Genomic DNA, 23,798 nt, shown 5'->3' with positions numbered 1-23,798 from the left:
TTGCCGTGCGAACTTGTTACCCGAAGGATGCAATAAAAACAGAAGAAGATATTTTTGATACCAAGTTTTTGTCAACGACGTCGCGGTTATTATAATTTACCCCCAACAGTGGTGTTTGTGTTGCCGGACATATATCTTGATGCTCCTGAAAACTCCTTAGATTCTGTGGCCGATATCGAAGGCCAATTTAGTGTGCTGTATGATGAGTAACGAGACGATCTTATCTGCGTAGATTGTAGCCATCAGAGGTCAGGAGTTGCGGTTTGTTTTTCTTGGAGCACAGCAGTGCGAGTGTTATGCCGCTTCAAAAGGGAGGGTATCTCCATGATTTTACGAGTGAGCCAGCTGTAATTTATTTGTAGAAATTTAAAGTGCGATTTTTGAGAGGCCATAGCGAATGAGTATGTCTTAGTGTTATGAGAATAGGTCGCATGTGCTGTTGAGGACATGATGATTGAAGTCCAAGTCTGACAGTGGTTGGTGTTTTTGTTCGACAGATTAGTGCAACGAATGTCTCCGGTAGGAGTTCTGTGGATAAGTCGAGAGCATTAAGGAGAGTGGCATGGATATTAGATGCATGCTCATGTTGTTGTTTGTTGTAGCAGTGATTCACCCCTTTCAATAGGTGCGATCACTTCTCATCGACATCCTCTAACAAAAGGCCAAGGAAACTCGCAGTTTCAAAGGCCAAAAAGAGACATGGGTGTAAGATGGTTGGTCTTATGTGGAGACATATTATATGCAGGACATCTGTTGTGTATATCGGGGTTGATGCTAGAATGATAAGAGTTTAGTTTATTATGGTATACAGATCGAAGTTGTGCCAATTCTGCTGTCCTCAACTGCGTGGGCCGGGTTGTTGAAATTGAGAACGGATTCACCGGGCATTTATCGGCATATAACTTGGCCGACTCTTTGCTAATGACTCTGAGGCCTTTTCATAATGTTTACGGAGATTATTTCTTTTTTAACTGGGAGGCGAGGCCTATTGCACTACGATGCATGGGTTTCTGACCATTTAACAGAAAGTGTTGGGTCAGCATTTCGGTTCCTTCCTTTATGTGGAGTGCAGATGATGATCCGGAGATATAAGAAGACATCTCATGGCAGATCTTAGCGTAGTATTTTGACTTTAGGTACAACTGCAATTATATATGCGCCAAAATGTGGATCATTGTCGAAAGAACCCATTATTTTTGGGTACAAGAGAGTTAGTAGCGTTAAGCTATCGACAGGCGTGTACAATATTTCCGATATTTGCCCCGTCCACGTCGCGAATAAGGTCACCGAGGATTGGGTAGGTGATAGCGTTAAGTTACGCTAGTTAATAAATCAGGAAATACTAGGAAAATAGTTGCTAATTTTACAACATATCTCGTCAATGGCCATTCGATATGTAGATAAATAAAAAATGGAAATAAGACACCTGTATTAGGCACCTCTGGATTAATTTTTCCTGGTTTTGATGTTACGCTCGCACCTGTATGTATTATGTGCTGGATTATAATAAACGTTGTGTGAGAGACCATGAAATGGTGGTGTCGTTTCATGCAGATGCTCGTAGAAGAGAAATCGTTGCAACACGGCGCGCGGCTGTTAGAGTCACGAAACGACAAAATCACGACAAATTTCACTGCGCCTACAACACACAATTCAAACAAGCTTATGAGGTTATACCCCCGGAAAAGTAGAGCATTGCTTTCTGTCGCTTGCCAAATCTCCATTAAATTGATACACAACTTACATCAGTCCAACGTGGATGAAAAGCTGCTCTCCACAACACAGCATCCGTACACCAAAGGCAAGTCGGTACACACCGCATTGGATAGGGTGGTAATAAGCATAGAGAAATCCCTGGAATATAAGGAGTATGCTCTAGAAGTCTTCTTGGACATTGCCGGGTCTTTCAATAATGTTTCTAAATGGGCGATTATGGATGGTCTTAATTACATTAAAGCACATCCCGCAAACGATTAGTTCTTTGATGGATCGGGCGCTTCGGGATATTCATACCTGGGCATATAATGTCGGGTTGAAAGTCAATGCGGAGGAGATGGATATGGCCTTGTTTACAAAGAAGTACAAGGTTCCAAATTGAACCAGGACTAAGTTAGGAGGGGTGACCTTACAGGAGAAACCTTGCACAAAATATCTAGGAACCACTCTAGACAGAAAGCTGTCATGGAAGCTCAACGTGGAGGAGAGGGTGAAGAGGGCTTCAACGGCACTTTATGCATATAAAATATAGCTAGGGTGTACGTGGGGCTTATCGCCCTATCCTATACTATGGGGTTCTTGTTTGAAGCCACACAAAAAACAACATACCTCAAAAATTAGAGGGGGTATGCAGTCTGCGTCGATGCTTAGAATTACGGGAGCCCTGAAAACAACCCCGACGGCTACACTTTATGCCATTCTGCACATTCCACCTGTAGACCTGACAGCAAAGAACATATCATTATCAACTGCAGCCATGCTCGGTGCCTCGGGGCGGCTTGAGCGCCGACCATATGGCCATAGTAGTATAGCGTCATCAATTATAAGACGAGCAGACTACCTGATTTCCTAACTGCGCCCTTAAGGATAGGATAGGATAGGTTAGGTGGTAGCTGCCCTGATAAGGATAGCTCACTTGGACAACACGAAGGTCCGTTGTGATACCACATACACCAAAAATAACGGTGACCTAGATCCAGCTACTTAGAGAATCGTTGGGTAGCAACGATAAAGCTCCGAATGATACCGATCTCAACTTTGGATATATCCTCGGGAGATCCAAGTGAGTCGCGACCGAAGTACTTTCGCCTAATTCTGGCAAAAGCTGGACAATCAAGCATAAAGTGATTTGGTGATTCCACCTCATCATCCTCCATACAGCTGCAGCAGGATGGAGTTTCCAGTATATTGAGACGTACCGCATGGATACCCATGGGACAGTGCCCTGTCAAAACCCCAATGACCATTGGTAGGTGAGCCTTAGTGAACCCAATTATTTCAGCAGACCTCCTGCCATCCACTTTCGGCCAGAAAGATCTTGCTACCCTGCAAGACGTGGTATCCGCCCAACGTTTGCTGAGCTGATTCGAGGCCCAGCTATGGAGGAGCAATCCACAGGTGGCCAGCGGGATCCCGAAGTCCCTACAGCCATCTTCATCCGGTTCAGTTGTACCGATGCGGGCTAAGAGATCCGCTTGACAGTTACCCGGGATATCACTATGGCCCGGGACCCAGATAATCTTAATTGTAAAATAATTCGATGCAATCGCAAGCGAGGTCAGGCACTCCCAGACCACCCTCGATCGCACTGTAGTTGAGCTTAAGGCCTTGATAGCCGATTGGCTATCAGAGTAGATGTTAAATTCCCTAACCGTGGTAGCACTGGATAGCATTCCATTCACCGTATCCTTAATCGCAGCAATTTCCGCTTGGAATACACTGCAGTGATCAGCCAACTTAAACTTGCGGCTTAAATTTAGCTCTTGACAAAAGACCCCCCCCCCCCCCCCCCCCCCCCCCCCCCACCAACCTTTCCATCCAGCTTTGACCCATCCGTGAACAAGTTAACCGGTCCCATGCCCCAGATAATTCCTCTTCCCCAATCCTCTCTCTCTGGAATAACTTGGGTGAAGGTTGTATAGGGAGCTGTTATCGGCATACAGTAGTCCGTTCTGTCCGGGATGAAGTCGAAACTGGTAAGAAGGCTAAAGTGTCCGCGGTCAGAAAGTCTATATCCCATATCACGAAGCCTGACCAACGACCTTGCCGCGGCCGCCTTTCCCGCAATATCTACTGGGTATATGTTCAGCATGACGTTCAGTGCCAAGGTAGGCGTTGTTCTGAGAGCGCCACTGATACCGATCAGCGCCGTCCGTTGCACTGACACTAACATTTTGGAGGTGCTCGCCGTGTCCAGTGCTTTCCACCAGACCAGCACCCCATATAGCAGAATCGGTTTGACAACCATCTCATAAAGCCAGTGTACTATTCTTGGCGAGAGTCCCCATCTCTTTCCGATAGCTCCTCTGCAGCAGTACAAGGCAATGGCGGCCTTCCTGGCCCCATCTTCCACATTGGGTCTCCAGGACAGTTTCTTGTCCAAAACAATCCCCAAATATTTAACCCTATCAGAAAGTACCAACGGTACCCCTCCAATCGAGGGAGTTCTGAAATCGGGCACCTTATATCTTCTTGTGAAAAGGACCAATTCCGTTTTTCCCGGGTTGACCGCCAATCCACATGATTCAGCCCACCCAGCCACAGTATCCAGGTAGCCCTGAAGAACATCGCGCAGGGCGCCCAGAAATTTGCCTCTGACTAGGATAGCGAGGTCATCTGCATAGGCAACCACCCGACAACCATTGGCTTCCAGCTCCACAAGAAGCTCGTTGACTACCACAACCCAGAGGAGAGGAGATAGGACACCCCACTGTGGCGTGCCCCTGCACACCTTCCTCTTAATTATGGCCCCTCCCCACACCGCTGCGACAATTCTGCCGCATAGAAGTTTGCTAATAAATTCAACCAGAGCCGCCTCGACTCCTAAACCCACCAGAGCTCTTTCGATTGACCCCGGTAAGACATTGTTAAAAGCTCCCTCGATGTCTAGAAAGGCACCCAGAGCATACTCTTTGTGTTCTAGGGACCCCTCTATTTGCTTTACAATCGAATGGAGAGCCGTTTCCGTCGATCTGCCCTTGCAGTACGCATGTTGTGAAGCCGACAGTAACCCCCGAGGTATCCTTTCCCGTAGGTACAGGTCAATCAACCGCTCAAACGTCTTAAGAAGAAACGACGAGAGACTGATTGGCCTGAAATCCTTAGGTGATACATGAGAGCTTCTGCCGGCCTTCGGAATGAAAATAACCCTAACCGTGTGCCAAGACTTCGGGATATAGTTAAGCCTGAGGCAGTTAGTATATATGATGGCCAACCAGCGGCAGGAAATCCCCAAAGACCTTTGAAGCTGCGCAGGAATGATTCCATCCGGGCCCGGAGACTTATAGGGCTTGAACGACCCTATAGCCCAGGTTATCTGACTTTCCCGTATTGGAATGGCAGGCACTTCTGCATGGCCAACGACCGCCGACCATGCAGGCGAAGATCCCTGCGCAACTGGGACATCGGGAAAATGATTGTCCAGTAAAAGACTTAGGGACTCCTCGCTACTCATCGACCAGTCCCCACCATCATCTCTCAGATACCCCAGAGGAGCGGGGTTCCTAGAGAGTATTTTTCTAAATCTCGCGGATTCATTGCAGCCTTCTACGTTTTCGCAGAAGCTTCGCCATGCATCTCGCTTGGCTATCCTTATTTCATATTTATAAATCCCCAGACTCACCTTATAGAGCTCCCAGTCCGAGGGTAAATTACTCCTCCTGGCTCTGTTGACGAGCCGCCGACTGGACGCTCTTAGGTCGTCAAGAGAATCCGACCACCAGGGCGGCTTGCCCTTCCCCCTGTAAGTTTTCAATGGGCAGGACAGCTGAAAGGCGCTATTGCTTGCCGAGGTGAAGTTTTCCACCAGAACGTCTATCTCAGATTCGGACAGGCCCGAACTAATGATAGGCACCGCAGGCAGTAGCTCTCCCAGCTTCCTACAATACAAGTCCCAGTTAGTACTTTTAGGGTTCCTAAAAGATATTTTACCGGGACGTTCTTCGTTCACTGAGAACTGAATATATCGGTGATCAGAGAAGGAGTGCTCGTTGAGAACCCTCCATCCAGATATCCGACCTTCCAGTTCTCTACTAACCAGGGTGAGGTCCAGGACCTCCTCCCTTAACGCAGTAATAAAAGTCGGGTCATTCCCCCTATTACATATACAAAGTCCCTCATCTACAATAAAAGTAAATAAAGACTCACCTCTAGTGTTGATATCCGAGCTTCCCCAAATGCTATGATGGGCATTTGCATCGGCACCGATGATCACGCCAACACCTCTCCGCCTTGCTTCAGCGGTGATTTCACCCAGTATCGCAGGTGGTGGTCCCACTACGTCCCCGTGGGGCATGTACGCTGAGACCACCCACATTTCATTACTTCCTCGCTCGAGGCAGACCGTGGTTACGTCAGCATTGCTGAAATTAGAGAGAATAAAAGCTTTAATCTCTTTTTTAACAAGCACACAGGATCTAGGCCTACTTGCCTCCCCATGCACCAAGGTGTTGAATTTTCCAGTCCTTAATCCAGAAATCTTACTGCCGTTACTACTCAGCCACGGCTCCTGGACAAGGACTATATCCACTCCGCCTTTTTCAAGGCAGAGCAACAAATTTGCGGAAGCCGCCTTAGAGTGCTGAAGATTGATTTGACGGATTTCCATCAAAAGCGCTCTTCTTCCGCACCCCATCCTTGGCGGATTCGTATTAGTATTGTCCATTCTAAAAAAAAGTCCCCCCTCAAGGCCGCTATCCGGAGCCGATTGTGTAGTCGCCCTTTAACGATCTCGTGGTTATCTATGCTACGCAGGGAGGCCACGCGAGGGTTGACGCATTACCTTATGAGTAATGCGTTCAGAGCCAGACCGGACGCGAAGCGGGAAAATCTTCAACCGCACCTACACCACCAACTTAACGGCGACGGAGCCGGAACGTACCTTGAGGCCCGCCACGGTTTTAACGGGACGTGGGCAGGTGCAGCATTAGCCTACCAGCCATTTTGGTAGGGTTTCACCCCGACCTACTAAAGTGGCAGAATACCGCACCTACCAGCCCAATGTCATCAAGTCAAAATGTAATGTGGCCACTAACTGGAAATCTTAAGGCCACAATAGAGGGGGACGGTTGGCGCAAATGGCGGACGAGGCGATACATATGTACACAGATGGTTCCAAAGTAGTGGAAGGAGTAGGGTCTGCGGTATACTGTGCTAATCCGGAAATAAACAGATCCTACAGGCTGCCGGATTACTGCAGCGTTTTCCAAGCGGAAATATTAGCCGTAACCAAAGCAGTAGAAACCCTGGAAGATAATAGCTTAAGCTGCAACCGTGTTAACTTTTATATTGACAGTCAAGCAGCAATTAAGGCAATAATCTCGCATAGCACAGCATCTAAATACGTGTTAGAGTGTAAGCAGCCTCTGGAGAGAATCGGGACAGGGAGAAGCATACATCTATGTTGGGTGCCACGGTATATAGGAATAGATGGAAATGAAAAGCGGACGAACTAGCTAAAAAGGGCGTATCCCTTGAAGCATGCTCCGTAGGCGTCCCAATTAGACTGGCGAGATTAAGCGAAGGCGAGAGGTGCACATGATCGACCAAGCGGGAAAGGCTTGGGTTCAAGCGCGGCGCTGTAAAGTGTCGAAGATTATGTGTAGGTCTTACAACCTTAGACTAACAAGTTGCTTCTATGATTAAAAAGAGAGGACTGTAGACTCATGACGGGTATTCTGACTGGACACTGCCTTCTGGCGTCACATGCGTTTAAATTAGGCTTGGCCAGTGATTGCAGTTGTAGGAAGTGCGGGTTGGAGGAGAAAACGATCGAGCGCGTTCTGTGCTCGTGCCCTGTACTTGCTAAGACTCCAGCTTTTAGGAGTGATACAGCTGTCAGATCTAGAAGCAGCAAGTGGCTTAAGTCCTAGGAAGCTTCTAGTAATTGCCAAAAGGACGGGGTTATTTTATAACATAGGTCCTGGTTTTTGATAGGTTTTATCTGTTTGGTCGTTAAAACAAACTTCTGGTAATTCTACGGACTCAATCAGTCTATGTGAGGTCCTCATGGACCGGCCATTCCAATCTAACCTACATCAGTCAGGATATCTTCCCATTTAGCACTTTTTGCTGCAAAGCTGACCATTTTTTCGGAAGAAAATATTACGAAATTTTCATCAAATCCATACTTACTTTTTTTTAGTTAATCACGAAAAAGTGTGTTTTTTTTATAAAAAGTAAATTTTATTTGAGATTTCATTAGCACAATGTTTAGATAAAATTTTATTTACTAAACTTACTAATTATTGTTTAACCAAAATCATTTTAAAAATATTGTCATAAACTTAATTAAATGTCTTCCGGAAAACTTAGAGTTAATGTTTGTTTTGCTTCATTGTTCATAAATAACACTAAAATTAACTAAAATGAGATGGCTATTCACATTAACTTATTTTTAAATAAAATATATATAAAAATTATATTTTAACATACAACTAACTTTTGTCATTTTCGAAAAATGTAAGCGTCATCAACAAAATTCGCAAAAAATGCGAATATAAAAATTAAACATACCCAATCAACTAAACTTATTACCCCCTTTTACCTGCTACACTACATCAGCGCGCCACTACCATCCGATTTCGGCGTATGCGCCTCCCACCAGTCCATCACTTCGATAATACTCTCATCGGGTAACGCACTCAATGTGTTGCTATGCTCCGCCGTTTGAGCTGCCGCTTGTAGCAGCGCGTTGTTATATTCCCTTTTGAATGCGCTAATATGCGCCGCGTTTTCAAAATAAGAATTGTCCTGTTCCCCATCATAAAATGATGACAGACCAGGTGTATTTGATGTTGGGGTTGGGGTTGTTGAGCTATTCGGTACAAATAACATCGTTGGGGTTGTCGTTGACATGCTCGTTGTTGGTGTTGTACCTGCGGAGCTACAACGTTCCAAAGGCGGTGACATTGTCGCCAATGACGCGTGGCTAAGCAATAAACGTTCTTGTAATTGTTGTTGGAATATCAATGCGCCCGCAGATAAATTCTTACGTGGTGAAGGTGTTGTTGCGTCCTTGTTGTTGGTGCGAGCAAAGTCCGTTAAAGTGTCATTGAATTCTCGTTTAATCGCATGTGATGGCGGCTGCATAGTTAGCGTTAAAGTTGTAGAGGTTGCCGCTAACGACACGAAACGTTCATTATTTTGTACATTTTCTTCATTACGATCCTCCGTCTTATAGCCATCAATTTCATCAGCGTTCGTGGTGGCACACGTCTGTAATAAAAATGTATTATTATCGGCAGGTGATAAGTTGGAAGACCCTTGCGTTGGTGTTTGTGGCTGGCGTGTGGACAATTTTTGCTGTTGTTGTTGTTGCGACTGACGCTGATGTAATGATGTATGTAATGTTGGGGATGATTGTTGTACAGAAGGCGAGCGCGTTACATTTACACATTCACCAACCAATTCTCCACTATTAGTGGACACGAGATCACGCTGTTGTTGTTGTAATGTTGCAGGTGCAGCACTAATTGATGATGCAACAGACGCTGGCGAAATATGTGGCGACGTTGTTATTGCAGGCGCTGCAACAGGACTTATGCAATTAGTGTCGATTAAAGCCTGAAAGGATTCTTCATCCAAACTTGAGGTTGGCGGTGAGTTTGGTGCATTCGCTGCCATAAAGAGTACATCAGGCGTAAGCAACTGATAAGTGTTTGTACCCGTTATGCGCACATACTGTAGACCATTGATTGTGGTGAGACTTGGCAGTAAATCCATTTCGTAGGCGCGCGCATCAGTTACGCCAACGGAAGCTTGTGAGATCGATTGATTGGCAAAATCGCTTGTATTATTCAAATATTCGTCCACATCATATTGACTGAGCGAGTCTTCAAAGTTTGTGACATCATCGAGTGGCGGTGACAGCGCATCAAATTCATCTTTGATAAAAGTAAAACTATCATCACTTGAAGAACCGCCTTGCAACAATTTCAAACCACGATCGCTGCCAATTGGAAAATCGAAACCAAGCAAACGCTCTAAGCTGCGTATATATTCTACAGCCATGCGTAGCGTTTCGACTTTACTAAGCTTTTTCACGGTGCCGCGCCCATTGCCTTGCGCTTCGAAAGCTTCTGCTATTTCTTCTGGTATGCGTTCACGCAGCGCCGTAAAACCATTATTCACTTGCTTCACACGATTGCGTTCACGCGCATTACGACGCGCCACCGCCTGTTGGAGTGGTAAACCTTTGCGCCCAGGCGTGCCAGCAGGTTTTTTCACGCCAGGCGTGCTCGTTTTTGCCGCCTTTGCTGATGTTGTTGCTGTGTTTTTATTACTCTGTATTTTTGGTGGTTTTTCGCGCACTGCGTCGTCTTTGCTTGTCAATTTTACGCGCTTACCGAGCGTTTTAACTTTTCCACTCTTATTTTCATTTGCACTTGCGTCTGTCTTTAGCGTGGGCGTTTCGCTATTTGTGCGCTTGCGCGCCGCAATTGCAGTGTTTAGCGCGCCAGCATTGTTAACGCTACCATACATGCCAATATCTTTGATTTTGCGTACAATCGTATTCACATTGTTATTATTGCTGATGTTTAGCGCATTGCTGTGGCTTTCGCTCAATACATTTTGCATTGTTATGCGATTGAATGACTTGCCAATATTGATGGTTGTACGTTCACCGCCGCTATTCGATGAATTCTCATCGGCTGTGGGTGGGCTGGTGGAGAGATTACTGGTATTGTTGTTGTTGGTGTTGGCGTTCATTTTGAAACCTTGCGGCAGGTTATAGCTGAGAATGCTAAGAGCCATTGAAGTAGCAGGACGCGTAGGTGGTCGTGAAAAGTGTATGAGCTATAGATTAGCACGCGCCTGCCCACTTTTTAACAGCACACTTACAGATATCAGACAAAGTAATTGATATAAGTGTTTTTGTTAATTTTGTTACTCGTTTATTTTGCATTAATTTTATTGATTTGATTATTTTAACAAAAATTTCCCGCCACAACCAGCACGTTCGCTGGCCCATTTACGAATACACAAGTTAGAGATAAGAAAATTTTCACAAAGCGCACCCGAATTTTCGTTTTATGAGTTTACTCTGCGGTTACTCTACTTTTATGTTGCGCTCTTTTTTCCTTTTCGTACTTCATTCGCTTAACTTGGTTGTTAAGCGAGGTGAGTGTCCTGGTCCTTTTTGGTAGGACAGCTGCGTTCGTTTACTTTTCGTTGTCGCGTGCCCGATGTCTTGCAATGAAATGTCATGGGGCGTCGATCACACCAAACGTTCTACCTTACCTACCTTGCCATGTTACACCGCGCACCGCAAAGTAACATAGCGCTCAGCAGAGCATAGCTAAGTGCAGAGCTCAGCTCAACGCAGCGTAGGGCGAGTCACATAAAACGTCAGACCATTGCCAGCCCCGTTGCTATTGAACGTTATTTGCCATTCATCTATACATCCACCAAAATATAATGTAGGAAATGACTTCGGTGACTGTTGGTGTTGTATGTGGCACAATACAAAGGCACACATACATATAAATACAAAACAAAATTTATCCTGGCGCTCTACCGCTGGCGACGTCAACTACGGATATATCTACAAAAATGGAACAACAATAATGTTTGTAACTCAACAATAAACCGTAAATTGAATTTATTGTAGCTGGGTGAGATATATGTTCACGCACACATGCATATATTTATTATTATTGTACAACAAAATTCAATTTCAATACTCCACATATGAAATATATTTCTAAAATGTATGTAAATTAGACTGATTAGAAAAAAATTTTAAATATCGAAGATTGCGCTTAAGAAGTTGACATTTAGAATTTTGGTTGTTGTTACCTTTAGCTTTATGCTTTAGCTCCCTTATGTTGAAACTGTGGCTCAGTCGTAGATTAACGAGCAACGAGGCAAGGCGCATGCACGCATGCTTGTTAGCATTAAAAAATTCGGAAATATGCTATACAAATATTACATTGGTCAACAGTGATTTTGGTGCAGCTCTACTTGTAACCAAATTTGGTAGTACCCGGTACCCTGATAAAAACTGTATACTTTCTTTTTTAATACTGCGTACAGTTTTCTAGATTGACCCTAGAACCCCTTTTTAAGAGGTTAAGTCATGTATAGCCCTATAACTTTGTTTCTGTTTATTCTATCAACACAGTTTTGATGTCGTTGAAAAGAGTACATTTCGCCGCTTCTATCAGTATACAAGTTGTTAATATGTCTTCATAAACGTCAGAGAAATTGCAAAAATAATGGGAAAAATTCAATTTTTTGTTAAATTTTTTCATTTTTAATCACGGTTTTCTCGAATAATTTGTCAACCAGTGCATATGTAAATTATTTTAAAACAATCTCCTATTAATTTTGTTTTTAAAGACATATAAGTTTTTTATATCCGCGTAGATCTTCCTAATATATTATATTTTAGTAAATTTTTACTGTGAAAAAAAATTTTTTTTGTTATTTATTTTATTATAAACTTTTTATTTACATAAAAACTTTCGTTTACGTGATTTTCGTGAATGAGGTATGGCAAGACAATCACGTTGCATTCCCCAGCAGTAGTCAGCCATCATATGCTGATCCCATCGGCCTTGGTACCTCTCTTCCATAGTTTTTAGGTCCTGGTGAAACCGTTCGCCTTGTTCTTCGCTATAGGAACCAAGATTCTCCGGAAACTGGTCAAGGTGGCTGTGGAGATAATGGACTTTGATGGACATGTTACATCCTAAGTTTTTGTAATTCTCTAGCATGTTGTTAACAATATCCGAGTAGTTACTTGACTTGAGATTTCCCAGACAGTTTTTAGTAACTTCAACATACGAATTCCACGCAAGCAGTTCCAAACTGGTCAATGAATTTGAAAAATCAGTATCTTTTATCAACATTCTTATCTGTGGGCCATCAAAAATACCCGCTTTTATTTTTTCTATTCTTAGACTAGGAAATTTTCTTGTTATGTAAAGAAAACCTTGTCCATTTTTATCTAACGCCTTCACAAATTGTTTAATTAGACCCAGTTTAATGTGTAAGGGTGGCAAAATAATTGAATCTCTTGTAACTAAAGGCGGATTTATCACATTCTGCTTTCCCATTTCCAACATCTCACTTGCAGGCCAGTCCCTTTCTGTCCAGTGTTGGTGTTTGGCATGACTATCCCATAGGCAATAAAAACATGGGTATTCGGTATATCCACTTTGTCATCCTTAGATCTACACAAATACTTCAATTATGTTCGTTATACTTGATTTTGTCTAAAACAAGTGCAATATTTATATACTTTACATAATATTATTACTTTATATACTATTTTCCGATTAAAAAAATGGCAGCAAGTCTTACTCTCTTGTACGGTAGAGAGTCACTTTCGTACCTGTAGCCAACAAGTTTTTTTATTTTAATCTAGAAGCCAATACTTCTGAAGATTCCTTAGATAATTCAAGATCCGTTATTAGATCGTTTAATTCAACTTGGGTAAAAGTTGTTGGCTCCGTAGACGCTATTTCTTCGATATCAATATCGCTAGACACTTCACTATTCGATGATTAACGGGTAGAATAAAATGTTGGAACAGGTGCTTCCTACGAATGTGGTACAGGTTTCTTGCGGATTGAACGTTTGTATATATAATTTTTTAACATTAACACCACACAAATCGACACAGCAGAAGTAACATCGAAGTGATTTGTTTGTTCTCTCCATTGCATAGGCACCCCGAATCTCATATGGCTTCTTTTAACATTGACCCACTGTCTCAAGTGTTCACAGCACATTTTGCAAACTATTCGAGGTATCCACGGCTTGTTTTTGTCTACAACTTGCAATTTAAAGTACAAAAAATAAGCACATTTATAAAATCTGTTATACTTTTCCTGAATTTTTGGACTGTGTATTCCCCACAAATGTAGCAAACCACATTTGGGTCATTGACACAACTACCTCGTGATGAAGACATGATATTGAATTTTTTTTATTTATTTATAGAAAGGCACTAACACTTGAGACCGCGCTCCCGAAAGTACTAATTACAGAAATTTTAAAAAATAAAGGGGAAGGAAAAATTTTTTATAAAATATTTTTTTTTTCACAGTAAAAATGTACTAAAATAGAAAATCCCAGGAAGATCTACGCGGATATAAAAAAGTTAAATGTCTTTGAAAACAGAATTGATAGGAAATTGTTTTAAAACTATTTACATATGCACTGGTTGACAAATTATTCGATAAAACCGTGATTAAAAATGAAAAAATTTAACAAAAAAATTTAATTTCTCTGAAGTTTATGAAGACATATTAACAACTTGTATACTGATAGAAGCGGCGAAATGCACTCTTTTCAACGAAATCAAAACTGTGTTAGAGTAAAGAGAAACAAACTTATAGGGTCATACATGCCTTAACCTCTTAAAAAGGGGTTCTTGACCCTATCTAGAAAACTGTACGTAGCATTAAAAAAGTAAGTACACAGTTTTTATCAGGGTACCGGGTACTACCAAATTTGGTTACAAGTAGAGCTGCACCAAACCAAAACTCTTATTTTGTTGACCTGTGTTATCATATTGCTTGAGTCTAATAAAATCGACTTTAAGAAAATATATTGCCAACATTGAACAACTAAAGCAAATGCGGATGAGTGTTTGTTCGCAAAATATGTTTTTATAAATGCGCATTTAAATAATAGCCTTTATTATATCATATGTGGCCCTAGCCGCTGACCTATGCAGGCATTAAGACCAGACATTCTGAATCTGCCCCTGAACGGACAAGGAGGACTCTCCATAATCCCATTAAATACAATCCGCCAGAATAACGTCCACTTTTCGCAGAAGATACAAATACGACTTCATGAGTCAAAAGAAAAAAATCCACTGCAGGTACTTTCGTCAATTTAATATTGAAGTTCGGACCGAGCTTAACATTATAAATTGGTATATAACCCTAGCTATCTGTGCTTAAATGGTATGGTCCCCTACTTGTGCATCAGCATTAGGAAAACAAGCCTACAGTAAGGTACATAGTTGAAGGTAATTTCCAGGTTCGATGCTAGGATCAATAAGTGAAATAAATTGTTTCCAGTCTGGGATTCTAATAGGGGAAGGCTGTCCGAGTCCCATACACCCCTTCTGAATAAAAATGCAGTGTTTATGAGACAAAATCGAATAAATGCACACACTTCCTTCCTCGGATCTTAGAAAGACAGCCGCTTTCGAAAGCAAGAGATTGAGAAGCGAAAGAGAGTAGTAGTCAGGCTTACCATTAAACGACGGATGAATCAGTTGATAGCGGACCGTACAAAAGATTACTTATACGTTCGCGTGAATTGTTTTAAGCAAAATGAGAGCAAAAAAGGCGACAGCGGAACATAATATGAACTGAGGGCGACCACGGGTGCTAGTAACTAGCTGAAGGTATCGGAGGTGAAGTAACGGAGAGGATACCAGAATGTCTTGGGTGCTATAAAGGCTCAAGGCGAGCAGATAATTAGCTTCGGTAGCGGATATTTCTTGTGATAGCAATAAAGTGCAATACAATAAGTGCCGACGGTTATGAAGCGATCGAGAATTATAATGCTTAAATTGGTAATGCAATGAAATGTTATCGGCTAACCACAGATATCAACTTATCCAAACATGCTGATTGTATTTCATTCATGCGTATTTATGGTAGTATACTTTTAGGCGTAGTTTACGAAGCGTTATAGTGGGAGCTGAATTATTGTAACGTTACGTTGAAAACGAATGCAGTGTTTGCGCCGGCAGCGCCGTGGTGTTCCAATGAATGACTCGGCAGTTTTCGAAATAGAGGTACAGCACAAAAATAGCCTTACCTTGCTTCTGTTAGCATGCAATGAAATGCTGAGTTGAGGCTCGTCAGCACAAAAACTACGCTGCAAATTTTTCCAGTATTGGCTGCTTCAGATGACTACTTGGAATGGATCGGCAGTCTAACTACCTCTTAGAAGAGCTTAAACTTAAACTAGAAGGACGGTTGATGCTTTGAGTGGTGGAGATTAATTTCCAGAATATCGCCACTAGCATTAAGAATGAGAACATCAGCACCTGCTTAGTGCTTGAGCCATTAGCCTGGCGCTGTAGTATTATGGAGCTGCAGCCCAAACCTTATAACCCAATCTCAAGGTTCAAAGCGTGCTAGAAAATCCGTATTTTGCTATTATTTTTCTATTTCTCAATATTTACTCTGCACTCCTGTCAAGGGGATGAAAGCCTTAACTTTTTGGCTCTGAAAATAAATTATTGATCATAGAAAACATAAACTGACTAGTCAACAACCTTCTGTGCAATTTTAAGAAACGCAGCTCGGGGCGTCGTCTAGGAGATCACAGATTCCTCATTTACACAAAACGTTTACATAGGGGTTCTAAATTCGAATATTTTTTCTTTGTTTAATGGGTCTTCAAAAATCAGAAATTTAATTTTTCCCCAGTCAGTTTAATGTAAACGTAGATACGTGCAAAGAAAACAATGCTGCTACATATGCGCAAAGCAGCAGAGCGCTGCGTCGTTTTACCTTAGCATGCGCTTGAGTATCGGTGTATGTATGGTTTTGGTGAGCGCATATATTTCAACCCTTAGATTGGGTGCCAGCGCAAATGCTTTCTAGCACCATTAGCCGGTAATAATAAATATTCTCCCCTTACTTATTTTAGCCATATAATTTTTTTGTAAATGTTGAAGTTGGCTGCGGTTGTACTGCCGCCACCTCCCTCTTGCTATAAAGTATACTGCCTTAGCTGAGGGTCTGCCGAGAAAACTAACATCTGATTTCATACACCTCTCTGTCTCGATATGTATATGCTTATCTATGTGTGTATGCGTGAATAATGCGCCTGCCCTAGGGGTGGCTCACACCCGATTGTGTATCATTATGAACATTGTTTTTATACAAACATGCATACAAAGCTACCAAAATTTATGTATGTACATATGTATAAGCCCACCTTTATGGCTTTTTGTGTGAGTTTTAAATCATATTGCAGCCTAGTATAAGGTGTGTTCGTGCCAGTACATAAAAGCATACAGTCATAAATATGTGCATATAAAAATATTCTATGTCTACAAATGTATATAAAATCATAAATATGTATGGTACGTACATACTCGTTACAGTTCGTAAAAGCATTAAGATGGTTCTTATTTCTACAGCTGATCTCACAATCCATCGTGTGCCGTAAGTTTAGTTGTTTCTTAGGCAAATCCGAAGATGCTGTTCTATGACTAGTGTTGCCGTGCTAATCTACCGTACCGATGGTCTCAGGTACCAGCTACCAGACAAGTATGTAACATCAAAAATTCTGAGGAAAAGCTTTTCTGTAGTGGATCGCTTCTCAGCAAAAAAGGGTTTTTGAACCAGTCTCAACTTCTTGTAAATTCTCTAAATGGCTCTATGTTCATAGAGATATCTTTCTCGAGGAGCGCTGATTATTTATATAAAGAATGATAGGGAAACCCCATGTAACTCTGCTCTCTAGTATGAAAGTTACTACAGAGGCGCCTATGTAAGTAAGTATGTAAGTTCTAGAAGTCAAATAATAATATCACTTTCGATAGCCTTTACTTCCTAAAAATCTAGTAGAGGATCACTGCTGGTGCTACAGTAGAATCGCAAAAAAGTAAACTCTCGAGAAAGTTAAACGCTCGTTTAAGTTGACCGATCTTGAGCGTCCACGAAGCGCTTTAAAAAGTTAACTGATCTTTTTTTAAATTCAAAAGTTTGTTTGACAATAAAAACAAGTGCGGGTATTCCCCTATTTCTGTGTTAATATCAAAGGTGGGTGGTGTTGGCGTCAGCATTGACGACATTGAAAATTGGAACGACGTTCAAATTACGGAAGATGCCGAATATTGCAAAGTCCTATAATGGTAACGAAGAATCAGCTATCGAGCAAGATATTCAACAACAGAAAGTGAGTTTTTCGGAAGCAGTTGGATGCATCAATACCTTGATAAAGTGGTATGAGAACAATAATGATACAAATTAGATATCAGATCTTATTAATATGCGGGCGAAAATTGTCAAAAGCTATTACACAAAAGAAAAAAAAAAAACAAACAAGTCTCGAGTGGGCGATTAGTAAGTTGTTTATCTATAAGTTATTTAAGAAATCAGTTTGAAGAAACGTAACGCCCTCACATAAAAGCTTATCCTAGCTTCAAACAATTCTATAATTTTAGTTTCCCAAAAACTTGTAGCAATCTTTCGGATCAGGTAATCTTATCTTAAAATTATCAATAAAAGCTATCAACACTATATTAGATGTGTTTTTTTTTTACATGTATATACATATGCATTTAAAATTTAAATGGACTGCTAAATGCATAACTTTATCTACACTTATGAAATTGTTGCGCGTGAAAAGTGTGTGTCTCTACTAATCTCCACTTTCGATTTTGGTAAGCGTTATACACCGTGACCGATTCAAGGGGTTTATTTGATAACACTCCCGATAATACAACTACAACAACGAGGTTTGTATCTCTACTAGTATTTGCAATTGTCGATGAGCGTTTCTTTTTGTCGGAAATGTTGATGTACATCAAGCTGAAAAAACGTTGCTTTTATTTAATCACTGAAATCAATTGAGTCAGGCTCACCCTTATATTATCTTTATATTTTATGTACAATTTTAAATCCTACTTCATATGTACAATATACAATATATACAACAAAATTCCTTATATAAAAACGCAGTATGTAAATATATGTCGATATATATTTTAAGGTAAATATAACTGTCTATGTGTATGATGCTTAAGTAAAGAAGAATACTGAGATCAATCTGATAACTTTTTAATTAGCATAAATACTTCCGATTGCTATATTCACCTAACTGTTTTCTGTCATATCTAGGAGCATCAACAAAATATAGTTGTTGAAACCCAAAAAAATGGTTTAAAGTGTTTCAATCCCTTTTAATTATATTACACTGAAAATGTGCTAAGATCTCTATTCAATTCAATTTTTTATCGCGTATCCCCGTTCAATGATCCTGGACATAAGACATAAAATGATTCTTAGTCGTTCTATCCATTAAGAAAAAGCTTTTCAGTAATACGATATCGTTTTTCGGATTCGTACATTCCCAGTTCGAAAAGTGGAACTGCTTTTATTAACATTTCTTAGCATATATTATAGTTGGGAATTTCGAACTTTGGCCCATATATATTTTATTACCTCGATCTCTTCAAGGGTAGTATTTTCTTATGAAAGTGATTCAGGGACTGATATTTTCGTATTGCGTATTCAGAGTTACATTTCCCCAAAATTTACTATATAGGAAGTTTTCTTCCCAGACTTATTCATACGTGGTATAAAGAGGGCGAGAACGACAAAATGTAGAAGCGAGGAGAAGAAAAAGAGCTATAAGAAGAGAGTAAAAGAAAGGGTGTTTTGAGAAGTTGTTGCCTCTTACTCTCCCTTCCCCTTTTTATTTTTCTTTTATTCACTCCTTCTCTGCGTTTCTCTTTCTATGCGTCTCTTTCTCCCTGTCCGTCTTTTTCGTCACTTTTTTTCGCTCTATCTTGGTTTAGCTCTATCTCTTTCTCCATCACTCTTTTCTTTTCTTTCTAGTTCTTATTCTTCTATATCCTTTATACAGAGTCCCATTTCCAGTTACCATTACAGTCCCAGCCCAAAAGTTTCATTCCCAGTCCCAATCCCTCTCCTAGTTCCAGTCGGTCACTGGTCAATTTCCCAGAAAAAAAAGTGTCGTAAATACCAATCCCGTAAATGCTAATACCACGAATAAAATTTGTTCGAATACATCGGTTTCTGGTCCACTTTCATGGAAGCAGCTTCACGTGAACACTCTTCCATTTGCCGTGAAGCGACCCTGAAGGTTTGAATAAAATTGGGGAGTGCTTTCGGAGTCCATAAGCTGCATATAAACATACATCCTTCTTTATATGTATAGATAGATAGATTAAATCTCCTTAGTGCATGCAATATGAAACATTAGCATATTGTAACGAATTTATTGAAATTCCGCTTATTCCAAATCTTCTGCTAATGTTCGAATCACTAAACTGTTGAAAAAATACCTCCAATATTGAATAATGCAAAAATGGCCTTTATTAAAGTACTTCACAATAACACTTATACTTCGCAACTGATAGCTTGCTTAAACCAAACTGATTGTCGTGCCTCAACTGTTGCTGCTTTTATATGTGCGGTCTCCTCGTTGACATATTTCTAGGCGCTTTTATTTCCAGATCTTACTAGTTAGTTATTAGCTATAAAATTACCAGCTATAACTACGATTATAGCTTCTCATATGCGCGTGTATATGTGAGTGATACCTGCACAAATTATTGCCTACTTTTGGGAGTATCTCAGATATATGCATGTGTTTGTGCGTTGCTCTCCGCTGCTTGTATGGACATAAGTATAGACATAATGATTGATTTATTGATGTGCATATAAGTCACTGCTTAGTATTGGCTTAGAGATGATAGTATCCCTTAGTGTTGCTACTATTCGTCATAATATATATAAAAACATACCGAAAAACACAACTTGTTTAAGAATTTTAACGAAATGCTTAAAATTTCTAACAAAAGAGTATTTTCAAGAGATATATGCATTCTTATCATTTATGTTCATTAACTTGGCAACACGCATAAATATGTACATACATACATACATCAAGCTGATATGAGATGAGAATACATACGTACACCCATAGATACTTATAAATGTATATAACGTAACGTATAACGTATGTGATGCATAATGCCCCACTCAACGCAAGTTTGCTCGCACAGTTCACAGCGAACAAACACACGCACTGCATTTTTTGGTCAAAATGTTACTTTTATTTCAACAAATTTTCTCATATTAGAAGGGCATAAAGTAGTGTTTTTGATGCAAAGAAGGAATATTCCAACCGATCCATCCGTTATGAATTTATAGGTGTGTAAACAAAAATTGTATTTCTTTTTATGCCATTTTGGCAAATTTCACGTTGCTAAGCTTTCAGATGCAAAAAAAAAAAATACTTCTAAAATCGGAACATTCTGTGTAAAGTGATGTGTGTACCGTGACAGTTAGCGACTTTATTTTATAAGATTTATAGAAGAAGGGGGCTAAGTTACTTGGCTTGGATATCATACGTGGTTCCAGGCTCTAGATCAGAGACTATAATCAGTCTTAGACCGACCATAGTGACGAACTGTCAGACGTGATTAGTAATCACGTCCTGCACGAGGTGCCCCTGATTCTACTGATAATGGCGGAGGTAGAGAGGACAACTCGATAAAACCCGTAAACCTAAGTCATTGTCCTCGAGCTTTACGGAGGGGAGGGACTCTGTTAAGTGTCGCGATCGGTACACAACGGTGACGAATTGGATTGTTAGGGTTTTTGATATTGATGTGCGGCTACGTCGCCTTTAAGTTGGTGGTGCAATGATTTTTTAAAAGATGGAAGGCGATGTATATTTTTTCACTTCGTAAATTTTTCTTTCCTAGAACTGTTTCCGAAATTTCGTAAAGAACTTTCTGCATGTGTTGTATGGTTAAGAGAAACGAATTAAAAAATATTCTCCCTTTGCATGTATAAATGCATACTTAGTCTGCGTGGAAAAATTTTAAATCACACGATCTCTTTATCTTCCAAGATAGCTGCATCACATTGTTGCTATTGTTATATAAAATAATTGCTTCCTAAAATTTATTTATTGATTGTTTTTATTGTTTGATTGTTATTTGAGTGCAATATTTCATTTCGCCGGGCAAGCGCGAATGCTTTTGTCTGGTTTCTAGAAAGAAAATAAAAAATGACAATAATTCTTAATTAACGGTACAAAGCCTTTGATATGTCGAAGACATTTTAAAATTAAAAGGAGAAAACTACGAAACCATTCTAATTAATTGCGAATTGTGTGGCTGAGGTGGCAAATTGCACGGCGCATTGGAAACAGAAAAGAAGAAAATATTAAAAGAAAAAAGTTGAACTATGGAAGGCCATCGAGGAAAATGTAAGATTTTCTTGGTTTTGTTTTCACTTTGGCTTATTGCCAAGATTTATGTACATTAACTATTGTTATGCTTTAGCTGTTGCGCAAACTCAGTTCCATTGTAATAAATTTCAATTAAAATTGACAATCGCTTTAAAATGGGTTGGCCAGTTGGGTGTAATTAGGGTGGGCATATCACTCACTAGTGAATGTAAGACCTTAAGTCAGGACATATGTTTGTTAGTGCATTTTAGCAGGAACATATTGTACATATACTGCGTGTATGTGTGAGCATATGTAAAGTGATCTTTATTGGGTATGTTTTCTATTTTGGTTAATATCTTTTTTTTTGTGTTTTATTTCAAAACAAATGCCCGTTTGGGACAATGTCATGTGAACAAGTTCTATATCAGCAATCGAATTTACGCTAGAATTACGCTGTCATATGGTCGTATGTATAAGTGTTTGTATGTAGTTGAGAGTTCTATACTCAGCTGCGTCTAGAACCTATCGCACAGCATTAAAGTAAAGATAAGCTCACCTTGGAACAATAATATTATGTGACAGTAAAAAATACCTGGGAAGTAATAAAATTTTTCGAGTAGACCTTGAAAATCTTAGAAGGACTACATACAAAATTTTCTCCGGATACCCCCAAAATCGTGGGTTTCGGGCAAAAAACCGGCTCTTCGCACCTTTGGACCTTGAGACTTAGACCTTTCTAACGATATATCGAAAACATGACACAGCTGTGAACATTTTCCCACTGAATACATTTTTTCACTTTTTTTCGGGTATTGTCAATTTTGGTGCTATCTGTATGCAATAATTTTTAAAAAGACTATACCAACCCTGAATTGCATGAAAACTGCAAATTCATTATAAGTTCAATGAGTGTAATTTTTTTTATATATTGTCGAGAATGTTGGCATCACTATGCTGTTAGTAATTAATCACAACAACAAAAACACTTATGTACATGTACACACTAAAGCAAGCAGCCACGCTCATGTACAAGGCAACGAAGAATGTTTCACACATATAACCAGCAGCTCGAAGTGAAGAGATATCTCACGTACACACATGTAGTCATCAGCTAAGAGCAGAAGTTGTTACTCACACAATCAGCTAAATAACCAAGTATGCGATACAACTGTTCCATGTTCGTCAAAAGTCTAGACCTCAGGAGAAATATGCGAACGAGGCAACAGAGAGTATAAAAGCAGCGCAAGCTGAGGAATAAATAATCAGTTTTATTTAAACACGCTATTAGTTGTGAAGTGAAGTATAATTGTACTACTCCCAAGGTAGGCTAAATAAAAACCATTTTGCAATACCGAATATTGGAGTTATTTATTCGATTGTTCAGCGATTATCTCCCTTCTTCTTTTGATAGCCTACCCAAGAAAATCTAACCTCCCACGGCCTGCGCGTTTTCCGCACCTGGCACCGCTTTTAGCATAACTTTGGGTACGGAAGCACGCACTAAGAAAACGAGAATACATAAAGCGAGAGCGTGGGCCGGAAGCAGTGTGGTAAAAAGAGGGCGAGTAAGAATGAGTGTAAATGTGAGAGGAAAAGTGAGTTGGAAACAGAGTGAGAGGTTGAGAGTGAAGGATGGTCATGAAGGATGGAATGAAGGAATTTGCCAGCAGCAGGGTATACAAAATTCAACCTAACCCGAAATAGAACTTTTACCTTACATTTTTCAACTAATTTCCTTTTCATTTGAATGCCAGTGGCATATTTGTCTGTCTGGCTGTCAGTTGTCATGTCTCAGATGACTTGTCGGCTCACGTCTGGTTATTTGTAATCAAGTATTGCACCACCCAGTTCAACTGGTTTACTTTATTTCACTTTGCATGTCATTGAGAATTATGAAACGCACAATAGGTCCGTAAGTATTTTTATGTGCGTGTGTGTGCACATAACTAATTTAAATAAAATCGTAACGTATTTTTACTTCTCCTCAAAAGAAAAAAAAACAACAACGCTAAAGTCACTACACAGAACTCAACCAAGTTTATTTAAATTGTGGTGAACTATGAGTTTCCCGATCATACATCATATGATTTCTTGTGTTGTTGTATTGTATACAGGCTTGTATGTCTGCTAAGTTGTGCATTCAGACATTCAAAAATTCA

General features: G+C 40.4%; 1 protein-coding gene across 1 annotated transcript; it reads right to left on the bottom strand.

Annotated features, from left to right (window-relative positions):
• Positions 1 to 8,268: 8,268 nt before the first annotated feature.
• Positions 8,269 to 10,470, bottom strand: ase (asense). Its single transcript, XM_067780036.1, has one exon. The coding sequence runs from the start codon at positions 10,468 to 10,470 to the stop codon at positions 8,269 to 8,271; it is 2,202 nt and encodes a 733-aa protein (XP_067636137.1).
• Positions 10,471 to 23,798: the final 13,328 nt, after the last annotated feature.

Source organism: Eurosta solidaginis, chromosome 4 (genome assembly GCF_040869045.1).
Source record: "Eurosta solidaginis isolate ZX-2024a chromosome 4, ASM4086904v1, whole genome shotgun sequence".
Lineage (NCBI taxonomy): Eukaryota > Metazoa > Arthropoda > Insecta > Diptera > Tephritidae > Eurosta > Eurosta solidaginis.
The sequence above is the reverse complement of the archived record's forward strand: the minus strand, read 5'-3'. Positions and strand labels throughout refer to the sequence as shown.